Source organism: Endocarpon pusillum (genome assembly GCF_000464535.1).
Source record: "Endocarpon pusillum Z07020 unplaced genomic scaffold scaffold7240, whole genome shotgun sequence".
NCBI classification, from domain to species: Eukaryota; Fungi; Ascomycota; class Eurotiomycetes; order Verrucariales; family Verrucariaceae; genus Endocarpon; species Endocarpon pusillum.
In genome coordinates, this window is record NW_006916639.1 from 52,072 (window position 1) to 75,848 (window position 23,777).

General features: G+C 49.4%; 5 protein-coding genes across 5 annotated transcripts; 4 read left to right on the forward strand and 1 right to left on the reverse strand.

Annotated features, from left to right (window-relative positions):
* Nucleotides 1-460: 460 nt before the first annotated feature.
* On the forward strand, nucleotides 461-1,105 carry EPUS_03722 (uncharacterized protein; the record flags this gene model as incomplete). Its single annotated transcript, XM_007807705.1, has 3 exons — nucleotides 461-785; nucleotides 853-914; nucleotides 962-1,105. 3 exons carry the CDS (start codon nucleotides 461-463, stop codon nucleotides 1,103-1,105), a joined length of 531 nt encoding a protein of 176 aa, XP_007805896.1.
* Nucleotides 1,106-3,032: 1,927 nt separating this feature from the next.
* On the forward strand, nucleotides 3,033-3,966 carry EPUS_03723 (uncharacterized protein; the record flags this gene model as incomplete). The annotated part of the gene is made up of 2 exons (XM_007807706.1): nucleotides 3,033-3,060; nucleotides 3,128-3,966. 2 exons carry the CDS (start codon nucleotides 3,033-3,035, stop codon nucleotides 3,964-3,966), a joined length of 867 nt encoding a protein of 288 aa, XP_007805897.1.
* A 3,042-nt stretch (nucleotides 3,967-7,008) lies between these two features.
* On the forward strand, nucleotides 7,009-7,674 carry EPUS_03724 (uncharacterized protein; the record flags this gene model as incomplete). The annotated part of the gene is made up of 1 exon (XM_007807707.1): nucleotides 7,009-7,674. The coding sequence occupies one exon, from the start codon at nucleotides 7,009-7,011 to the stop codon at nucleotides 7,672-7,674; it is 666 nt and encodes a 221-aa protein (XP_007805898.1).
* Nucleotides 7,675-8,202: 528 nt separating this feature from the next.
* On the reverse strand, nucleotides 8,203-14,465 carry EPUS_03725 (uncharacterized protein; the record flags this gene model as incomplete). Its single annotated transcript, XM_007807708.1, has 2 exons — nucleotides 8,203-14,129; nucleotides 14,177-14,465. 2 exons carry the CDS (start codon nucleotides 14,463-14,465, stop codon nucleotides 8,203-8,205), a joined length of 6,216 nt encoding a protein of 2,071 aa, XP_007805899.1.
* Nucleotides 14,466-16,445: 1,980 nt separating this feature from the next.
* Nucleotides 16,446-19,439, forward strand: EPUS_03726 (uncharacterized protein; the record flags this gene model as incomplete). Its single annotated transcript, XM_007807709.1, has 1 exon — nucleotides 16,446-19,439. One exon carries the CDS (start codon nucleotides 16,446-16,448, stop codon nucleotides 19,437-19,439), a length of 2,994 nt encoding a protein of 997 aa, XP_007805900.1.
* Nucleotides 19,440-23,777: the final 4,338 nt, after the last annotated feature.

Here is a 23,777-nt window from a genome sequence, read left to right on the forward strand (position 1 = left end):
ACGCTAATATCAGCGTATTTGCACTATTTTTGGGGCACGACTCCGTACACCCTCAAATCTGAGAACTGCCATAAATTTTGGCGCCAAGCTTCGGACTGAAGGACCCGCCGTCCCACCCACTACGAACACAGCCATCTAAAATCCACCAAACTCAAAGACAAAATCATAACACCCTCCAAACCTAAGGTCACGCTGGAAATACCGCGGCTGCTGGGCCATATTGAAGGAACCCTAGATCTAACTTGGGACCTGCCAAAACCATCCTGTCGGTCTGGACGTGCCCTTGCTAGCTAAGATATTTTTTTAGCCTTTCAACCCTTCATTCATTTAAGCAAAAAACTCCCAACCATACAATTATATACATAGGCCGTCACAGTGCCTCTTTTATTACTGCCAACGAAACGGGAAGAAGCTGTTGCGCCCAACTCGCAAATCTACGAATAACATTCAAGTCTCAAAGATGGAAATCGCAGAACGATTAAAGACGGTTCTACGAAAGTCCCAGGACCTGCTCAACATTCGCAATGCTCAGAGAGCTGTCACGTCGCCACCGTCCTATGACGCTGTTCTGCTTCAGAAACATTGCGAACGTCTTTTGCAACCCACAGGTACCCCTTTGCACGGTGTGGCTGGATATCTGAGGGAGTTCGATCCTTTGATAATTCCGCCAACCCCGGAGGCATCAGAGAAAGCCGTCCAGAAGCATCTTACCGCCCTATCTCGGGTGAACGATGCTTCTACACTGGAATATGCGCGACGCTCCTGCGGCGGCACTCGTCGAAAGGGTACGCCAGTTTCTACTCATGTGTGTGGTGCGGGATTGTGGTGTCGATAACATTATGACTTTGTCAGCCTATGACCGACATTTCGCTCATCTTCTAACGGTCTACGAATGGTCATGGCTGCATCAAATCGTATATGGTTGGGAAGGCACCTCTCCTAGGAAATTCAGAAGATACAGGCAGACGCGCTCATCGACGTTTTCGAGAAACGCTCTCCGAGGAACTTCGAAATACGCCCTATTCGGAAGCTGAGACGACAACAAACAAGCGTCGTCATGGCGCAACAGTATGCTGACAGTCAATCAGAGGGCCCTGTCTCATAACTTGACTCGATTGAGAGTCCGTAGATACTGCGTTTGGTGCAAGGAGCATCCTGATGAGTGGAATCCCAGGTCGAAAATGCCTGTTTTGGGCGAATTGGTCAATGGAGAGCAATCTCGTAAGCGAAAACGTCAATCGAGGAGTCAATGGTGTTGCGATAGCTGCGGAGTATGCCTATGCGTAAAAGGAGATTGTTGGGAGCAATACCATAGCAGTATCAACACCATATAGCTCGCTGTTAGCTGTATCTCAACATCTCTTGGCGCCAAGTTCTAAATGACGCTAAAAGGGATCCAGCCGCACGCAGCACAAGGGATACCCGACAACCAACACCCAGCCACAAACAACAAACAACATCCGAAATTGAAACCACTTGACCTATCAAAGAGGTAATATCGAAGAGGGAATCTCGACAACTTGTCAACCAACAATGGGACCAGAGATAGGCATACCCACCTTGCCGACCGGTCTGCAGCTGCAAACGAACAGGTGAAGTGCGAAACCGCCCTCTCGGAACACCTCGCTTCCGTTTCACCTGTTGATGCCACGCAGGGGATGTTGAAACTTTTCGCCCTCTTTTATTCATGTATTTGCCAGACAGCACAGTCAAGGCTATCAAGTAAAGTGTTTGAGGGCTGCCAGTTGAATCGTGGCACGGTATCAGATATCGGAAGCGGTTCACACAAGTTCATCCTCGCCCTAGCCCGTTGATATTTCCTTCGTGTTCTCGGACAAGCTCCTGAAGAAGCGAGCAAGATGAGTGCCAACCAACATCCTTCAAAAGGTCTTCTGCTTGACCTACGGTCCATCCCATGTCTGCAACGTTTTCTACGGCACCAAAAAAATGGCCTCAAATATACCTGGATAGATACCCGCTTCCATGCACATGTGCAGCCCCATCTGATATCTATAGGTGTGGTATATTAGTTCGCTTTCTGTACTTCAATTTCCGGAGTATATATTCTCTTTCTGTTCCTTGTCTCACCTTACATGATCACTCCACCTACCTTATCCGACCATTCACTGTCTGAAAATGGCAAACGAAAGCGATGGATCTAGTGTCTCTGGTCCAACTAGTGTACAGAAAAGGTCCTGCGACATAAGACCAAGCAAAACGCCACCCGAACAGACTCATCACCAGCCCTCTGGAAGCACTGGGCTCAACCCGTATGGTACTGGAACTGGGTCCGCTAGATCAAAGCCATGCCCCAACCTAGGTGCAGAGAGTTCAATACCTGTCAGAGGCTTGCAACAACATCCAGACGACACAAACGGGGCAGTAGGCGCTGTTCCAGTCGTCAACAGCACCCAACCTCCTTCAGAGGGTATTCGTCATCTGGCTGGTTCGGCTCGACCGCGGCTCGCCAGCGCATTTGGAGAGTCAGAGATCTCAACACCGAAAAGAGATCCGCAGGACCGAGTAGCAGACCCAGGTCGACACGAGAGGCAACTACATAAACGTCCACGACGTGGCCAATGGGAAAGAGGAGTCCAGATACACGCTGTTCTCTCTGGGGGCCGTCCTTCCGATGCAGGTCCGTCAAGGGGAATTCCATCCCGAGCGAACATATCGGCAGCGGGTCCTTCTACCAGAAGTTCTTCTCCGGGACCTGCATCTCAAATGAGTCGATCTGGAGTAGACGCTGGTCCTTTAAGGGGTCTACCCATAACCTCCGGCGCACTGTCCACGGATCCGCCTGGATCATCAAATCGTCGAATACGGCTTTACATGGAAACAGAGCTCATGATTTCTGCCCGAGACGAACAGCAACATGGTGGTCGTGACGAGTTCGACTTTATGAGAATTCTGGTTGAAAACCACAACCACCAGCAAGTCGCCATCATCAGCACACAAGGAGCACCATGATAATATTCTCACATCCAAACCCGCCCGATTTGGATGATGACAAATGGTATATCACTCTCAGCATGGCACGAGCCAATGGGGAGTATCCATGTAAGGCATATCCGTTCCAGCTGAACATAAGAGTAAATGAATCATTCAAAGCTAATTGGATCTTCAGATCCCCTCCGGCTATCATCACCGATTTTCCACATCACCCCCGATTCTCCATGGCGCACTCAAATAAGTGCAACATGGGAATATCTTCTTCAACATTACCACGTTGCCGCTAACCCGATCCTCGGCTCTCAGGTCGACATCTTACTTGCACCGCATTACACTCTGCACGACCTCCGACGGATCGCTTCCTCCGCCATCCGCTTCGAACCAGCCATCGAGGCTCTCCTGCCTGAAAATCCACATCGGCATCCAGAAACCCAAGGCCCTAGGAACCCCGGCGCAAGAAGCAATTGGCTCGATAGCCCTTCTCTAGCGCGTCAGGGAAAGTCACGATATCAATCCATCGCCGCCATCGAGATAGCGCCGGACAAAGAAAGCGTGATCCGGCTAATGACCGGAACGAAGAACGAAACGGAGCCCTGGTCGAATCGAAGCTACGCATGGAGCTTTCTCGACCTCTTTGAGCACAACATGATCGGCTTCCGCAAACAGCCTACACCGTTAAATGCTAACGGTGTCCTCGACTGGGCAGAATTCCTCATAACCTTCATCCGAGCCGCCGTCCACTTCGGCTCTGGCGTATCGCTGAGGGGATTTGTCTCCGATCTCAGAGGGCTGCGCTCATTTTTGGCTGCGGTACCCAGTGTAGCTGGGGTGAATGAGCCGAGACGATGGCAGACACTGTGGGCAGGAAAGCAGGCGAATGCCGCGGTGGAACCGGCGCCGTATTGGGGCCCGCCATGGGAGAGGGTGGACTCAGCTGAATGTAACAGGGTCAGGACGAGATTGAGGAATGATGTGAATCGGATAAGGGGGGAGGGGGGTAATGTGCTTGGATAGATGGTGAATTAAAGGGTTGGAGACATAAGGTATGCCTCGAGATACTCAGCGAGTCAGATACGGGGAGCGAAAGGGCATGATGGATTGATAGCGATATCAGCTGTGTTGGAGGGATGCGCGCTTTACATTCAGAATCTCCCACAGAAGTATTGTGCCAGATAGCCTTTTCTGAACACTGATATGCAGAACATAGTGATTTATCCCCCTCCGGTAACCGAGATAAGTATCAGCTTTAGCCATAACCCACAAATTCCCCGGGTGGTTGATATCTGTATCAGAGGTTCTGCGCTCAAGGATTCTAATAAATGGAGTGTGTTGAAATGGACAACCCTAAACTAACACCCAGGCCCTGCAGGCTCATGTTCGACGGAACAGCAGTCTACACTCCACCCTGACTGTGGTGGATATGTCCTGGCATGTTCTTTTTCCACTTCACGGCCCTTTTGACATCACTAATCCCTGATGACTGGTTGGCCGCTTGAAGAGAATAGAGAAGAGTAGCTAATTTCTAGCATCTGTTAGACGCGTCTTCGTGGACCGGGTGGGCAGGTCGTACCTATTCCAGCAACAGATCTTGCACTTCAAATGTTGATGTGAGAAATGTCAACGATAGATGGGGCGCGCAACAACCACGTTCCTGCTTAGGAAAACAGACGGTGGCTCTGTCACTGCACGACATTCTGACTATATCCATTTCGAGAAGTTGATGCAGCAGAAGACCCGTCTTGTTGGTTACAAGATCGCATAGCGCCGACAATCTTGTATCTTTCGCTGGTCGCTAGTCAGAATAAAATTGGATCCTCATGGAAGTAGATTTGCTGACTATCCGCACAGCATAGGAGTTGCATTTCGTCTTCATTGACAACGATTGAAGCGGCAAGAGGTTCAATTGATTGCCGGCTCGTGCTGGCGGCTATGGTGGCGCCTCGATCGAAGGTATCTCAAGTGCCCAGGAGAGCGGTTGACAACGGTCTCTGGTGAACGAGGTAAATTTGCTGCTGGACGTTGTTGGTGGCGAGTTGCTGAACGTAAGACTTTAGGCAGATCTCTGGTAGGTGCAGCTGTGCATTGACACGCTCTGGTTGCGTACGGCAGGTGACGAGCAGCTAACCGACGAGTGACAGGATCGTAGCTACAATAATGGTGGCCGGCATTCAGCTTTTTGGACGGACGAATCGGTGATTCTGGAGCTCTGAGGACCGCTCTCTTCGTTAGGGATGGCTTCGGCCGTGTGGCAAATGTAGATGGCCGCTTATGCGGGAATGATGAGTGACCTGAAACATTTTGGGGTATTTCAAACTTTGGAAAGAGTAGAGGTGCGAGAGGGTGTCGGCGGCGGAGGCCAAGGTCTTGTTTTGTTCTCGTCTGTACATAGCGAACCAGTCCAGAGCTTTTCATCTCTAGCCGAGAATTTGTTTCACTAGGGGTGCCGACAATCCGCCTTGTAGGACGAGAAGGGGGGAATCTGTTGTCTCCAGTATCGCCAAGCATGGCGCATCTTGCTTTGAGAATTAGAATCTGGTGCCGAGCACTGGCCAGATCTGTCTCCAGGCGACCGATATATTGATCCTTGTATGAGGAGCCTGAATTGATTCCACTCATGACTGGTCAGTAGAGTGTAAAGGAAGATATTGTCTCCGGCGTAGCAATCTGACGATCAAGGGTAAGCGTGTAGTAATCTCGGGGAAAATATATACAAATGATGGCTGCAGGCGAGATTTCTGTTGCCCAATCGACGTGCAACCAGGAGATTCCACGCCTTGAAAACACTTCTCTTGCGTTCTTTAGGTTTGCTTGTTGTTGGCCAGCCACAGTCTGACAGTTTTGGCGTTATCATGGGCCGCGCGGAACAGTTGTCGCTCTGTCTCATCTAGTCCTCGTAAAAAGTCAACAACTTCCCCCACTGCGCCTCGAGCATTGTGAGCGTGATCTGCAATTTCGGCAGCACGTTTCCGGAACGTCTATCTCAGCAGGTAGGGTAAGATCAGGTCAATCGTGAGGCCGTTGTGGCACGTACGTCGGTTAACACATCTATCATTTCTTCACCCTCGAACAGCTCCATGATCCTGGCACCAAGGTTGTAGAAATGCTGAGCTTGTGATCGAAGTTCCACAGTCTTCGGATCAGCTTTCAACGCGTTTACCACCCGTTGAGATAGTGCTGTGGGCACATCGAGGGTTGCCAGTGGGGCAGCACCTGCTCCAGTGCTAGTAATCCCGAGTCAGCGGTCGTCCAGTGCGAAAATAGCCGGGCAGGCATATCGAGGTGGAGCGGAATAGAGAGGGCGCCAGGAGCATCGAAGTATGCCGGCTTCGAACAACTCTTGAGCAAACCCAAAGGCCAACATCGTCTTTGTGACACGCTAAGGTGCTTGGGTCGCCTGTAACGTCGCACCAGGGGAGGGAATACCTACGGAACAGCTAAAAATTCCCCAAGCCATAGGGGAAGCTCCACGCGGGTGCCCGGCTTGATCTGCGATGATATGTAAGAGTAGAATCAGTCTGCAAGAATTGCCTCGTACATCTTCTCCAACGTTGCCTTCTAGGAATCCTAGTCCCGGTCCCTCAAACTCAAAGGTACATGGGAGTTTCTGAGTTTATTCAGTGACTTGCAACACATTTCGTAACGGAAAGGAGTCTTGTAACGACGAATGGACGGACAAGCAAGAGAAAGGCCGTTGAAAGATGGGTCCTGGGGAAATTGCTAACCTGAGCGTCGGTAAGAATAGCATCGATGTCGTAGTACGTTGACATCACGAAAGCAGAGTCAGAGCCCTTGTCGCCACGATTCAGTCAGGAACCCAAGTTGCTTGTAGCTTCAGCATACGAGGCCATGGCGTGGGCGTCACCCATGCACACCATCATGTCCTTTTGACAACAATTCAGATTCAAGGTGGAAATATCAACATCAGGACTAAGTTACGGAGCACTAAGTACATTCTCCAACGCGCCTCTCGGTGGTTCTTGGCGTGAATGGTCCCAAAACTCAGTCCTCCGGCCCCGAACCATAACTAGTAGTTAGTTGTAGCCCAACCCTCCTTGTATGGCATCTTCAGCGTCCCTTCCAACCTCTTTCTCGAAAGACCCCCAACCTCGGGTGGAACCCCCAGCAGGACCGAGCAATGTCGTGCCTACTACAAGGCCTCCACTCGAGGTTCATCCAACAGCCCATCTCGACCCTCAAGCTTATATCCAGGGAACATCCACCATCACCCTAGGCGCAAATGTCGTTATCCACCCACGAGCCCGGTTGGTCTCCGTCCATGGCCCTCTAACAATTCGCGCCGGAAGCGTCATACTAGAACGATGTGTTGTTGGAGGACCCGTTCCTGATCCAAAAGAGCCGCTGCCGCCACCACCCGAGGCGCCTGTCAACACTGTCGTCGCGCAGAACGTGCTGCTTCAGGCATCCGCTGAAGTTCAAGCGGGTGCTTTTCTGGACGAAGCTTGCTTGATCGAACCTCGAGCTGTCATCAAGAAAGGTGTGCATATTGGCAAGCACACCAAGGTATGTGCTGGCTGCGTGGTAGACAGATCTGTGAGGGATTGGACGGTGTTGTGGGGCGATGGCCAGACACGTCGGCTGCGTACGGGCGCCATAGACCCTGAGGATGGTCGATTAAAGGCATTGGAGATAGACAGAGAATCCACAGCAGGGTTGTTAACAACGGCAGCCGCGAAAGCAACCTTGGGAAAACGCAGAGCATGAATGATGGTAAAGTGGGGATGCGGCTTCAAATACTTCACGCACTCACGTGGGTGATCATCTGTGGTGGGAGAATAGCATGCTTGTTTCCGTTGGGGCAGACTGACAATGGTCAAGGAGTTTCAATCCTTCGGAAGAATCAAGCGCTAGTGATACCAACATTTCTAGGGGAGGGGGTATTTCATTCTTTCTAGAAGTACATGGAGCTTGAAAAACAACTAGTATGCTCGTGGGAGATCACCGATATGTCTGCAACTCAAGTCTATCTTTGGGTGGGGAGGAGAATCCCGATCAAAGCGAGAGGTGAAGATGGTTGATAACCATCGTGCTGTTCTTTGAGGGGCTCTAGACTATCTCGTACACCTCTTGCTAGCACTGAAAACGACAAGTCTTGGTCACTGCCTATGCTCATGCTTGCATCTTGAAAAAAGGATCCTCTTTGAGAGGATCTGTCATGCTGCCGACCAACTCCATGCCGTGCTCTGGTCAAAGTAAACTCGAATCTGGTGAGAAAACAAACTCCATTACCCCTTATGTGCCAGCCCCACCACCTCGGATCCGCTTACCTCCTTGGTCATCCCCTGGACCATCTTCCCTACTTCGTTTGTTTCCTTGAGGGTTGAATTGCCGTGCTTGTGGGTTCATTGCTCCCCTGGGACTCCCGCTGGCCTGGCCTTGGCCCGCACTTTGTGCCGCATGGGTCTGCACGTGTGGCGCACCACCTCGACCTTGTCCTCTACCTCGAGGCCCGCCTCGTGGGATACCAGAACCACGGCCAGCCACCTGTTGTGACTGCTGTGGAGTATTAGAGGTGCTTGCTTCTTGGTTGAGCTGGTTGGCTTGGGCCCCTCCCCGGCCACCTCGGTTGCCTCTGGGAAGATTAGTGTGCAGGCTACGTACCGCTGCAAGACCAGGATCGGCGTGATTGGTTGGTGCAGGTTTCGGGGTTGCTTCGGACGGTTGAGATGGATTCGGGGTGATTGATATGGAGTCTGGCTTGGCAGCCGTGGGAGGCTCGGACTTCACGGTTGGGATGTGGGTGGTAGATGGTTGGGGTCGAGGATCGGGCGCCTTCTCAGCAGAAGCTGTTTGCTCAGTCTGTGCTTTCTGATTTGCGCCAGATGATGGGGTGGAAGAAGCAGGAATAGGAGTGGTCGGCTTGGGTGTTGCTGTTGCTGTTGCTGTTGCTGTTCCTGCTCCTGTTCCTGTTCCTGTTCCTGTTCCTGTTCCTGTTCCTGTTCCTGTTCCTGTTCCTGTTCCTGCTGGTAGAGCTTTGGCATCCTTTGCAACAGCCCAAACTTCGCCCACCGGCTTCTCAGGCGTTTCTGTTGCGGCTTTCGTAACGACCTGAACCTTGGCCATGGCGTTTCGTGCTTGGCTCTGTGCCAAGTTCACTTTCACAGCATTGCGCTTTTCCGCCAATGCTACCTGATCTTCGATCTTCCTTTCAGACTCCTTGCTAAAGACCAGTCTTTCCTCTGCAAACTTCTCCTGGAGCTCGATGACAACCGTCTGCTTCTCACGTACCATCTTGTCCTCTTGCTCTTTCAGTAGTGCTTGTCGCTCACTCGCTCGCTTCTCTTCCTCAGCTTTGAGGAGAGCTTGCTTCTCCGCCTTGAACTTGTCGTCTAGCTCCTTGACCAAAGCCTCCTTCTCTACCGCGCATTTCCTCTCCAGTTCTTCAGTCGTGGAATTCGGAAGCGCCTGCCCACTTGCTGTTTGCGCCTCCTCAATTTCCTTGCGCAGAATCTCTTTCTCCTTGTCGACGGCCATTCGAATATTGGTTCGAATCATACTGCGAACCGTCTCGTTTTCCCTGACGAGAATCCTGATTTGGTCTGCTGAGAGTGGCGGAAGTTCTTCATTTGTCTCCGGTGGCTGGGACACAGCAGCGGTTTCTCCAGAAGGGTTTGCGCCCTTGGTGGCCGACGAATCCTGAGGGGCCATCTTTTCTGTCCGAAGGGCTTCTATTTCTTCTTGTCTCGCCTGCAGCTTTTCTTCGAGTTCCTTGATGGTATTGGCAGAAGCAGCTTGTATTTGAGCTTTGACTTCCGCTAATCTCTTGTTGAGCATGCTCCGTAATTCGGTCTCACGTGCCTTAAATATCGAGTCTTGCTGGGCTTTCAGACGCTCTATTTCCTGGTCTTTCGTCGCAAGTTCGGCTTCGAGCTGCGAAATCCTGGCACTGGAACCATTTTCGTTCGGAGGAGACCCTGGTTCTGGCTGGGTTGGATGTGATGTATTTGTAGACGACTCCTCTTGCACGCCATTAATTTGAGAGGCAGGAGGTTGATCTTGCAGCGACTTCAATTGCTCTCTAGTAGAATCAAGCTCCGTTTGCAATTCAGCTCTTCGAGAGTTAGCAGTGTCGAGTTCTGTCTGCTTTTGATTGATTCTCCCAGTAAGATCTTTATTTCTAGCTTTGAATTGCTCGGATAATCGTGCTCGAAGATCCTGCTTTGCTATCTCCACTTGTTGCGGAATTCCTTCGACTTGAGTCTGTAAAGAGTCTCGAGCAGCGACAGCTTCATCCCGCTCTTTCTCAAGACTAGAAAGCCTTTGCTTGAGCATTTCTAATTCTGCCGGGTCAACCCGATCGTACTTCGCAAGAATGTTTTGGGTACGGGCCTGCCAGTGGTCTCGATCTTCTTGAAGTAGTTTCATCTCGCCTTCTCGTAATTCTACCAAGTTCTCCAGCTCCACGATTCGGGTTTGAAGAGGTGCCATTTCAGCAACAAGCTCTTCCACTCTCTCTGACTTCTCAACAAGCGCGTTCGAGGCCCGCTTTGCCTCTGCTCGTAGGGTAACGCTGCTCTCCCGGTACAGATTCAGCTCGTTAAGAGTCTCCATAAGCTTGTTGTGGCTAAGTGCATTTCGCTCCGTATCAGCATCGGCACGAAGCTGTTGGTCGAGCTTTAGACGTGTCTCGTCTAACTGCGACTGAGTATGATCTAATTGTTGTTTAAGACGCTTTGCCTCCTGAGTGGACAGATGATATTGGACATCGACAATCTCTTTCTCTCGGCGCAGGTATTTGATAACCTCTTGCAAATTTTCAAGGCCTGGACCGGAAGTACTGTCCGATTCGTTCTCGGCAAGGGAAGTACGATCTCGTTGCAGCAACGAGATTTGCTTCGATACCTCCTCGAGCTGGCCATACAAGAGAGTATTTTGTTGTATGACCTCTTCTCGCCGATTCCTCAGATCAGCTAGCTCACGTTCGTACCTAGCTTTCTGTTCAGACCAGCTTTCCTCCTTCTGTTGTAAGCTGTTAATTGAAGATTCGGCCCTTGTTTTGAGTTCGACCATTTCCAGGCGTAGCTGATTGCTCTCTGTACGGATTGTTTGCAGTGTTTTGGCAGCTTCTGCATGCTTTACGAGTTCGTCTTCATAATTCTGTTGGTACTGGGTAGCAATTCCTGCTTGAGATTTCACGTCTTCTAGAAGGGCATCAGCACGCGCCTTTTGCTCGTCAATTTGATCTCTGAGTCGGACGATCTCGGTCTCGAAGGCAGCTTTTTGTTCGTCGAGTTTACGTTCTGAGGCACTTCGCTCGTCCCGAAGTCGAGTTAGCTCGTTGTTGGTGGTGATAAGCTCTGTCGATATATCCTCGGCACGTCGCTGGAGTTCGCTGATAGCTCTTTCCTTCTCCTCAAATGTTCTCTGCGTCTCTTCGCGATACTGATCGTTAGTCTCGGTTAATTCTTGGAGACGCTCCTCGCTAGCCTGGCTGATGCTCTTGTATGTTTCAACTTCTTCGTTGATACGCTCTAGCTCGTTGATCTTCAGCTCGAGGTCGCGCCTGAGCTCGGAGACCTCGACAGACAGTTCTTGCACACGAGTCAAGGGGTCATCACCGCCGCCAACAGGATTATCTGTTCCCGGATCTGCGCTTGGCTTCTCTTGTAGTACTTGGAGACGTTCTTCTGCGGAACGCAACTGAATGGTCGTCTCATCTACCCTCGCCTGCAAGTGATCCCGAGCTGCCTTGGCTTGAATGGAGTCCTCGCGAGTAGAAGTAAGGCTTGCCATCAGATCGTTAATACGCTTTTGGCTCTGCTCGTGCTCATATTCGCGCCGCAAAGCATTTTTTTTCCCATCTTCGATTTCGCTGTCGAGCTTTCGTTTCGTCGTCTGGAGTTCAGTCTCCAGGCCCTCAATCTGTCTTTGAAGACGTCGATGAGACTCGGTGTCTGATTGCTCACGCTCGTTGAGAAGGTTCTGGAGAGTGTGATTCAGATTTTCTAACCGGCCTCGTTCGTTCCTAAGCGATTCGTTGTCTTCAATCAATCTCTTCTCAATGCTCTTCCACAACTCTTTCTCAGCTTTCAGATTTGCCGTTTCCCGCTGCATGCCATCTATTAGACCTCTTGCTTCAACTAGCTCTTCCGCGGCTTGTTGTGTCCTAACTTCCTGCTTTGTGGCATTCTCGCGAATTGCCTCTGAACGTTTCTGGAGCTCAACACTCTCAGCTTTGAGCATGTTGTAATTTGCTTGCAGCATTTCCCCCCTCTGATTGGCAGCGCTCAAGAGACTGACTTGCTTGCTCAAGTCGATTTGCAGCAGGGAATTTCGTTTCGATAGCTCATTCAGCTGATTCTTGAGCGCTGTATTATCCGTGGCAGCTTCTTGCTTGTAAGAATCGAAATGATGTTGTAGGTCCTTGAGCAGCTTAGCATAGTCCGATTCCTCACCAGTAATCGAGCCTTGCAGGCTACCAGCCATGCCACGAGATGGAGAACCTGCAGCTGGCAACGGCATTGATTGAGCAAAGGCGCCCGCTTCGACTTGCGCTGGAAGCTGACCACGTCTCACGAGCATATTTCGGAACATATCGCGCTCTTTGATATAGCTCTTTGACTGGGTGACCATATTTTGCAGCTCATCTTTGTACATGGTCACCCTGGCACGGAGCGCTTCAAGCTCTTCATGTTCCTGTTGTCGTGACGGATGTTTCTCGTTCGCCTCGCTAATTTCCATTCGCTCTCCAAGCTGCCGCAGCATACTCTGTATCTTGACGTTCTGCTCTTGAAGCTCTATGATGTTCCTGAAAACTGTCAGGTTCTCACTAATGACTCGACCTGTGTCGCTCATGGCAGCCAGATCGTTCTGATCGCCTACGGCTGCTCTTTGTAAGTCTTTGAGCTCTTCTTGTGATAGTTCTTGGCCCTTTTCGCGTAAGTGTTGTTCCATGAGAAGTATCTTGATTTGTGAGCTTTCGTCGCGGACTTGCTGTTGAAAAACATCACGCTCCTTTCGAAGCTGATCAACTTGGCCTTGCAATTTTCGCATTTCCCTAACCGCAGTATCCCGCTCTTTTGTTGCTTTGTCTCTGAGCGTTGAAATTTCTACCATTTCACCCTGCAGCCTCCCATGATCGGCGCGCAACTCGTCAATTTCAGGTTGCGTTTTCTCTAGATTCTCTACCATTTCCTCGAGCGATCTCGACAGCTGTTCTGCATGGCGTTTCTCACTAGCTAGCTCTCGCTCTACTTTCTTGTACTCAGAGAACATCTGTGTCATCGACAAATTCCCTTTGACGCGTGAAGCTGAGCCAGGGGAAAAGACTCCTGTTGGAGTATCAGGATGGGTTGGGTCCATTGTTCCATGGCCGTTGATGCGCTGAGGTGTGTTTGGTTGAGCTTTGAGTAGGTCCAGCTCTGATTGAAGCTGTTCGATCGTCGACTCGAGCTCGCTAATGCGCTGCTCGGCCGCCACCTTATCATTATGCTCCGTTTCCACCTCAGCTCTAATCCTCCCAATCTCATCCGCAGCTTCCTCCTTGGCTTCCTCTAATGCGATCGCCAGCTCTTGCGCCCGTTGTTTCGCAGTATCGGCAGACGCTTTCTGTAAATCAGCTAGACGGCCCGCGCTGTCAAGCTCAACACGGAAGGCATCGGCTGCTTGCACAGCCTCTTCCCGAAGCTCTTGTATGGTGGTCAAGGAGTCTTCAAATTTTTGGATTTGATCGTCTAACCGGCTTCGCAGCGCTGCCTCTGACCGCTGTAAGGACTCTGCTTCAGAGATGTATTGCTCGTTGAGTTGTTGTAATTCGCTAATTCGAGCACTCTTATCTTTTCGAAACTTTAGGTAATCAGCACTTTTGGTTTTCAGCTCCGTCTCGAACCATTCATTGTTCCTCTTCAGCAACTCAAGCTCCTGCTGCAAACTCTGTTCCCTGAATCGTGTGCTTGCGGCGGCGGAATTTGCGCTTTGTAGGTTCTGTTCGAGCTCGGACACACGACGTCGGAGGGTCTGTGCTTTCTGTTGTTGGCTAGAGAGTTCTTCCGCCAACTTATCATAAGCCGTAGACTTGGAGTCGAGCACAGCTAGGGTATCACGGTTGGCAGCTTCGAGAGAGGACACCCGAGATTTTAATGTGGACACCTCAGCAGCGTCTTGAGAATTGGCAGACCGAATCTGCTCAATTTCGTGTTGCGCCTTCGATCGAGCATTTTCTAAAAACGTTAACAGTGCTTGCCTGAGGACTTTCTGGCTCGCTTACCTGAATTCTGTAGCTCGGTCCGAAGCCTCGTGACTTCCGCGAGACCTTTTTCAAGTGAGCCTCGTAGAGCCTTGACTTTGGATTCGCTTGTTCGAACAGCTGTTTCTAGCTCCACCTCCAATCGAAATTTCTGAGATTTGAGCTGGTCATATTCCTGTGCCTTCACACCAATGTTATGGAGAAGAGAGCGGACGAGCTGAACAGTAGGGTGCTCGAGTACTGCCACCACAGTTGTCTCTGGAACGGAAGCGAATTTAGCGACAGCACGGACATCAACTTCAGCTGCCATGGTGGGGCCGTATTAAATTGATAATGCTGGTTGTGAAGAGGGCCCCTGGAAGGAGACAAGTCTGTCTACGAAGGGATGAGCACGTTGCTCTTTGTATTGCCTGTATTCCATTCAGGGAGTAGCAGAGACAAAAGAAGTGGTCGCAAACACAGAAACAGTAATCTAGAGCATTAGAGACAGGCTTGCCCGTTCTACTTGGTCAGGTCACAGAACATCACTAGGAATGTCAGTCGCGTCAAATCTGTATGCGGACGAGCTTCATCTGCAGGCTTGGAATTTCATGGTCACGTGTAAATACTACAGTTTGGAGGTTCCGCATGCATCTTAGCAAAGGCCCAATGATTGAAGTATTACACTGTTTACTTTGGTTACTTCCTTCCTCTTCTCTGTCCACTATCTTATTCATGCATTCACTGTCTACTTTACTGCTTGTTTGGAATGCCTGTTTCATCTACACCTATCATACATGTAGTCCGCTACGAAATCCCATTAGCCCTCCGCAATAGGACATATCACATTAGTCGATTCTGTATAGCAACTTCAAATCTACCATGTTATCACGATTCAACTTACCACTTAAAACACTCCTAATGCTCTTCTGATCTTCAACTTCTCTCAGGTATTAACCCAGGCACGGTCCAGAAATTTTATTCTCAATACTAGCTCTGACAGCAATATCCATGTACTCAGAATCTTAAAGGACCGTATATGATCTGATCCTAGGCTATACTAACTCATACAGTATAGAGAAGTAAATCTAGGTGTACAAGCAGAGGACACATGTGAGGTCGCAGAAAAGCAAAAAACTATTGCGTCTCTTTGATATTGCGTATTTAGTGCAGGCTGTGAAAAACGCAAGGATCACACCAAAAAAAACACTGTTGCTTTTTTTATTGCATGTATTCAGTGCAGGCTGCAGTTGGATTAGTTCATCCATAAAATAGGAGCTGAGTGCTCACAGTCATTTTAATCTTCCCTGTATCGTTCAAATTGACAAAATGCCCAAAGGCGACAAAATAATATTGTAGTGCAATATAATCAAGGTACATGTGGTAAGTTGAATCTACAAGCGACTAAGTACTTTTAAGTACTTACTAAAACTCCCGCGTCTCAGCACAATTACAATGGATCCCGTGGCTTGTGACATAAATTTTGCCTCTTTCGGTCCGCATAGACTGTCAAGCTCTCCAAGCTTCGGGAGCTGTAGCTAGAATCTTTACTGATGCTCTACGATCAAGCAAACCCACTGACCTCGAACTTTTCAACTACTGCGTACAGGGCGCGCCTTAGACTCTCCGGTAGTCCAGCAAGTCTACCGTCTTCGACTGAACTCAAGTCCTAGTTTGGATGACCTTAGCTATATCAGTCGACGGTCCCTATTCGATATCCATTGCAGCGTGTTCCAGAGCGCTTCACTAATCTCCGGCTTGTCGGCTAGCGACAGGACTTGGTGCAAACGGATCAGCATGGTCTACATTGATGAGGTGGCAATCTACGTTATCTACATTCATGCAGAGCGGTCCAAGTTCTGGAGGGTAAGGTCGATATCTCGAGCACCAGTGTGCCACACTGGGGGAGAAGATAACAATGATTGATTGGCGTGCCTGGACGCGCTGAGGGCGGGCTCTAGCAGAGATGGATGGCCCAAGTCCAATAGGGTAAGGGTGGAGCAAGTGGTGAAGCGTTAGACAAGCATAGGGAGATTAGGAGCAAAATGATGGTGGACACGGCCAGTGAGAGCGCATGGTAGGAAAGAGAGACCGACGGCTTGGCAAGAAATCCTGTTGATGGACATGTACTCCGTACTCCCAATTTAGAGTTTTGTCTGACTCGGTTACCATCATTTTCATTCATTCCTACGTGTGTATTTCCTCGGGTGGCCGTATTCTACTTCGCTCCTGCCGTCATGTTGGTTTCGTAACGATATTGAAGTGTCGCGTGCTTGGAGATCGCGTCCAAATGAAGTCCTCCCTCCCAGATATGGCCTATGATCCAATTGCCCAGGCCGATCGAGATGTTCTCTCAGAAGGGTCTGATTCAGTTGTCTCGGGCTCTCCACCGCCTGACGATTTCTTTCGTCCTATCTCAATGCAATTCGAAAACACTGGGGAGTTAAATATTGAAGCTGGGGAGACGAATGAACATGCCGATACTCGTTTAGGTTCTCTGATGAGATCAATGGCTTCCATAGGGACAAGTTACGACATGCTCGAAGATGATGAATATGAGGATACCCAGCAAACTCCTGTGAAGAACAAGAGGAAAAATATGGACGCCTGCTTCGCACCTCCCCAGCCACATTCCTCCGTTGGTCGGCTGCCGGCTGCATCGATTGGACCGAAATTGCCACTGAGACGCCCGACGCCCGACTTGCAGTCCGTGCAGGGAGCTTACTTCAAAAACGTGGAGCGCTTGGAAGAGAGTGCTGAACGGCTGAGCATGACCTCGAGCATGGATGGAGAACTTCAGAAGCTGAAATTCGAACGACGGCAAGGACAAGGACACTCTTCTGCACCTAGCGAATATGCTCATCCAACACAACACACTTCCAGACAAGTTTCTACCTCCTCGCTTTCCAATTCAATCATTGGCGTTAATGCTTCACCAACATCAGCGGGCTATCCACCCTCTCGACATGTGATCTCCCCTAAAGGGTCTGTACTCTCGGGTTCCTGGTCACATACCTCCAACCCAGGCCGTTCAACTTCAAAGAGCTCACGATTTCCCCAGCCGTTAGCAGATCATGACGTTGCACAGACTTCTCCAGAACATTTCCGTCAATATGCCTCCCCAACTGATGAACCGCCTCAACCTCCATCCCATACATACAGGCCTGAGAAGCATGATAGAAGACCTTCGGTCGAGCAGTCACCAGAGTACGATACCGAGAAGCCTGACGAATTTCGTCCCTCGACATCAGCCTCTAATGACACATACCGTCAAGCCACTGATCTTTTTGTTGACTTCGATGGTGTACACTTCACGTCTCATTCACACCTGTCCCCTAACCGGCAGGTATCTATCAATCGCCAAATCGCCATCAACCAGCCACCATTGGCGACCGATGCAGCAGCTTTCACCGAGCCACCACTGGATGAGGGCATGGTGTACTATCCAGCACCAGTGCCAATGATGCTCAATCTGCCCCAGAAGTTGTCCAAGCAACCCTCGCCTGCTGAAAGAGAGAGGCGACGTTTGAAAGCTCTAAGTGCAATGCCAACCGAAATGCGGAAGTCTGCAGCATGGCTGAATAAGACGGAGAAAACGACCTCAGCGGATGGCACGCGAACGTCGCAAGCTCTGTCCAGCTTGCCTCCACAGCTACGTGCGAGCGCATTCTTTCAGAAACCTGCTCTCACTCAGGATATTGACATCAAATGTGCTTCCGCTGTGGATACCCTTGATAGCATTCTGGATGCTTCCGCCCATGCCCCCGTGAGCGCGTTCACTGACCACCCATTCGCTGGTCATCTTGGGGGCGAAATATATGGGAAACGCAATGTCCATGATAAAGGTGCGACGCTCGAGACGAAGAAAAATCGCCGTAGCTCAATCACCAATCTGCTGCGAACAAGCACCGGCCCTACCTTGGACACGAAAGATGCTCCGCCAAAGTCCCCTACAGGCCTCCCAATTATTTCACAGAACAAGCTGACCAAGAGACGGTCGAAGCTTGAGATAAATGAAAGAGAAGCCGCTCTTGTCGGTGCGGAAGCCACTCCCCTGACAATGTTAGCAGAATCCACAGATGCTAAAGATGAGGTAACCCAGTCTAATGCAGAAGATCCTGATGACGAGGATACCAAGGAAGCAATAGAGGAAGACAACAGGGAAGAGGAAGACCTCGACACGCCTGCTTTTAGTGGGCCCCCCACCACTCTCCTAGCCGAGTTACAGATGAGAAAAGCCCAACAAAGGCAGCGAAATCGTACTGCTGCGAATGCATTTCCCAATGGGATGCACTCGACCTTGTTAGAGCTCGATGCAGTCGCACAGTTCCAGCAAAAATCGAGGAAGAATAAGCATATCACGCTGGCGTGGGAAGACGCTGAGGTAGATGATGAAGCCAAATTCGATGATGATGACGTTCCTTTAGGACTGCTGGTTGCAGGGCAAAAGGCGCAGCAAAACATAGATCGGCCCATGGGGCTTATGGAGAAGCGTGACATGGAAGACAATGAACCTTTGAGCTGCCGTCGAGCAAGATTAAGAGGAGATGAGGTGAATCCACAAGCAGTCATTCTGCCCGAGCAGCAACGTGCTAGCACGGTGTACACACTCGACGTACCTGCCTTAGCTGATAAAGTCTTGGATGAGGATGAGGGTGAGACCTTGGCTCAGCGCATTCAAAGAATTAAGACTGAAAAGGGGACCACAACTGGTCTTGGTGCTGAATTTGCCAGCGAGATTTCCAGTCTACTTGGCCTGAAGACGGAAAATGTGGCACCTACAGCAACGACTCCAGAGGCTGAAGAGACGCTTGGCCAGCGTCGCAAACGGCTTCAGGAGGAGGCACTGAAGGGCTCTCGGCAGCCGAGTGCAGGAAGTGTGCACAACGTCCTTGAGCCTAAGCCACCAAGCAGCATGGCTGACCTCTTGAGCCAGCATCCTGCTGTTAATGTCAGGCCGCCATCGAACGAAGCGAGAACAATTGCCCAGCAGAACACATCTCTCAACAAAGTCGGCCAACATAACTCTCCGCTCAGTATGCACACTTTCCCACAACCAGTGATGAATCCTTATAATGTTCCCGGAACGATGCCTGCTTATCCTTCCTTCAATAGCGGCATGCCATATGCGAGCGGAGTCGCAGGTTTCAACTACAATAATCCAATTTACAGCCCTGGTCTAGCCATTCAGGTGGGAAGGTACGGTCAGAATGCCTATCTACACGACCAGATGATGATGGGACCACCGTTGGATGCGAAACAACGGGATATGATTGACCGTTGGAGACAGGACGTTGCACCATGACCGAGAAGATCGTTTCTGATATCACTATTACTGATTTTACCACTATAGTTGGTTGATTGTAAAATTCTGTTGATTATCTGGTTAGCGATCGCGAGAGTCTATTCTTTGAGCGTCATTCCGTGGAGCTGGTATTTCTTGACTGTATCAGTTTCTGGGAAGATCATTGGGTTATGACAGAATATAATCATTGGCTAAGGAGTTTTCATGCAGGATTTTAGTGGGCGACAGTTCATGGATGCAGGCACTGCACGAATTGGGTCCGCCAAGCTGTCTGTCGTGCTTCGATTTCATGCATGGTAATCATTCAACCTCTTCATTGCGAGATGTTACGTGTGCATGGAAAAGGCCCAGAGTACGAGAAGCTTTGCTGATTACTCTCCTCTTCGACAGTAGCTTGGTCACAAAGTCAACAACTGCCTTAACTTTCCGTATCTCCTAAGACTTCTACTTAGCATCCAATACTTGGCGGATGAATGCCCGACACCCTCTGCCAATGTCTACCGATTCAAGAAAACGAGCCGATTTATATTCCTCGGAGGGAAATTGACTGTTGTCCATGGTTCGAATTGCACAGCTTGCTTAGCCTATATACACATTGGCATCTTTCCTGGGATTGAAATGCTACTACCATGCCCACCACTAGATAATCAATATGGATTCAAGTACATTTCAGGTGTGTTCAGAGCGCATTTGGAGTGCGTTTGGAGCGCGTTCGGAATATGCTTAGAACGTGCTCTGAACGTACTTGATACTACTTGGGTCTTGCTTATCGATCTTGCTAGCTATACGGAGTATAGTACTTTCACTAACCTACTTACTATGCCCGGGATCTGTAACAACCGACCTCCTCAAGCTCATCACATTCATACTCGCAACAAATTCTTCAGATCTGGCCTCCGCTTGTACACTCTCAGCTAGTCGATACTGGCGAATTGGCTAATGTGGCTCATGATTATGGATGATGTGACCAGTCAATCCCACTCTTCACACGTATACTATCTAAAGGGATGACGTTCTCTGCACTTCTGCAGAACCCTCCGCAAAACTGGCAACTTTCCTGAGTCAACAGCATGGATATAGGTGCCACCGTAAGTAGTTAGCTCGCTAATCCTGGTCAAGGAGAACGACCGATCGAATGGGTGCGTGTTCTTCTGGCGAAATAATGTTCTGTGTGATGAATCAGTGAGCGCCGTGTATATGGGCGCTTGTGAACGGGACTCCGGTTGGGTGAAGAGGGTGCGGAAAGATGCAAAGCAAGCAGAAATTATTGCTACTGATCAGAAAATAAGCTTTTGTTGGGCTAGCTTAGTTTCTTGCGTGAGTTGGGAGCCGGAATGGAGGATCCTACCAAGAACCTGCTCGATGGAACTTCACATGTATAACCATGTCTCGTCCGGCTGGCGTCTAAACGAGCTGAAGACTGCGGCACGGACAACCGCAAAGACCATGGTGAAGATAACAAAAGAAAAGATGCCCAACAAGGCCAGCTTGTTCTGTACCAAGAGATTTACTTTCCATAATAGACTCATTGGGATGGACATAACTGTTGCTGTCAGTGACTAACTTTTTCAAGAATGACAGGCCGAGCATTACTTATAACGTCAGTCAGGACGTCTATTGTAGTGTGGAATTTGAATGGGATTTGCTGGAAGCTGAGGGCCGGTCGTTCGTACAGTATAATACGATCTCTCTCAGCGGGGACGCCAAGCAGCGGTACTGGATGTTTCCAATGTAGCAAGGTAGGTAGTAACTGAGGGGGCGCAGACATACCACCAAAGAATCTTCTGCCATCTTACATTCTGGCCAAGGCGCTTGAGGGAGATCAAAAACGAGGTTTTGACCGCCCATAGGCTTGTGTAGAAAGAAACGAGAACCACCAATGAGCCTTTGGAATACCTCTCTATAACATTGATAAACGTGGAAGATGACGGCCAGCTCTGGCCACTTGCGATGGCTTAAATTAATACAAAAAGCTGACAATGATTTGCCAGTCAATAGCGGTGAGGAGGGTCAGTAATCAGGCAAACATGACGAACCCTTCGTCCAAAAAAGAGCATTTTAAAGCTTTTTCTGCGGGCACTCAATCGCATGACCAAAAAGAGGAAAGAGACTGCTACTCCACCCCGGACGACTCCCTGGACCACCGTCAAGACCTGTACCAGATACAATGCACTCAAAACTTAAGACTCACAAGAAACACATTTTTGCCAACCTTTGCTGGCTCAACCCTCCGTGGTGTTCTGCTGTAGGCATCCATGGAGGATACCACGCAATACCGGTTGAACGAAATAGATTGAAAATAGTAGCGATGCAACTCGCTAAATGGCAGCTCCTCAGGGAGTGAGTTTAGAGAAAAAGCAAACAAGAATTTGTGTAGTAGTGAGGAAATGGAAGCTACACCATATTTGAATGCAGTTATCGCACAAGGGCTGCTGGTTGCGGCATGCATCTTTGGCTCTCCCAGGGGAAGATGGAGTAAAAAGTCCAGTAAATTCGACGCCAGTCGAATAGGGCCTCTGCCGCAGCAAATGCAGTGTGGTTTTGATGTGTCTCATTGACTGGGTATGGAGCCTCAACAACGGTAGTTCCCTCAACGAAGCTCTGCGCTAATCCAATAATGCCGCAACGAGACGCTGGACCTTGCTTTTGGCCCTTTGGGTTAAAATAGGATGGAGATGTCTTCGCCCCAAACTCAGTCGATCAGCAAACCAGTGTATCCAAATCATGACCCTCATGTGACTTGCTTATCTAACCCCAGAAGTCCATTTGATTTGATTTGACTTGTTTGTCAAATGGAGTCAAATGTAAGTACTAAGCTATGTTATGTTAGGAGGACTACTATTAGTCTTCGGCATTTTCATCATATAAAGTGTCCGCCAAGACTTTATCTTTTCATCAATTTCAATAATCACCCTGAATATTTCGAAATGGAAGACTTCTCTGCCAAGACTTTCATTTGATTACTAAAGTTACAGGGAGAAGGGCTCTGAAAATGACGCGGTGCTACTGATTTAGCAGACGTTTTATTATTCTAGGGATCATCAGGAGGCTCAAATGACCATAATTTAGCCATAATCTGACCGTCATTTCCTTAATATGACGACCGAAATAACCTAATTGTATTAGATTTTAGATGTTCAGCTGCATAATTTCATGTAAACTAACTAGATCATATTACAGTTAGGCTGAAACTAAGCACACGTTGATGGTAATTTAAAAAGGGCCTTCTCCTGCTCCTAAGTATTAGGACGAAAGCACTGCCAATTTGGGTTATTTGCCAAGCATTTAATTTGGTTTACTTGACTCAATTTGATTCAAATGCAAACTGCACTCTACAGATGTGCTCCAAGCAGCCAGGCGATGTCTGTAGGTATATGCAGAGCCACATACTGGTGCGTGTAACCCCTTGTTGTTGGTATGAAATAATTATCATTTGATTCATTTGGCTCACCAACACAGTTCAAGGCCGGGACCGCGGTTTTAAGGCTCGAATAAAGTGGATTCGATTGGCTGCCTTGTAGGCCTTGGGCAAAACACATCAACGACTCGAAAGGGCTGAATATCCATGTAGGATTGTGTAGTATTTGTCAGGGCTTGTTAGCTTCACAAACACCTCCAGGACACTCACTCTCCTGCGTGCTTTATACTGCAGCTCCCCCAACTACATAATCGTGCCCTTGTAATCGTGCCCCTGTAATCTTGCTCTTATAGTCTTGACCTTATGACCATGTTCTTATGATCTTGAATTCCGATAAGAACTTGGCCTGTTGCAATATCGTGCAGAGTGACGATCCGAGGTATAAATGCTTCTAAAACGTTAAATATGTGGGACCAATGACCTTGAGAGATGATGCAGCAAAAGAGGTGACTTTTTCAAGGTGCTGCAGCAGTCTAAGTGATAAGCTAGCAATGCACAACATGCGTCAAGGAGGCAGAAGTCTTGAGGCGGACGCACACCCAGAGTATTGTGCGTGTTGGGATTCGATGTTGGGTTGCAATCATCGGCAAGATGTGACCCTTCTCCCAATGGTTGAGAAGACAGGTGCTTTACCAAACTCTACGTTCCACGACTCAGTACGAGTCGGACTCTTTGAAATCGGTGTCCTTGACCAGGCGTGTTCACTGAAGCTGCCATGACGATGAAGACCAGATTACTGGGCTTCAGAGCTTTGCCACCGATCTCTGCTGGCTCGAGGACTTTCCGACCTCCTTTTGCTCCACAGTCAGTTGTAGAGCCTCGCGAACGTTGGCGTTGATTTTGGAACGATTGGTGCAGAGATGTTCGATATCCAGTCTCCATTTGCGCCAAGTTATCGCGTCTTTGCTCGCAAAGGTATC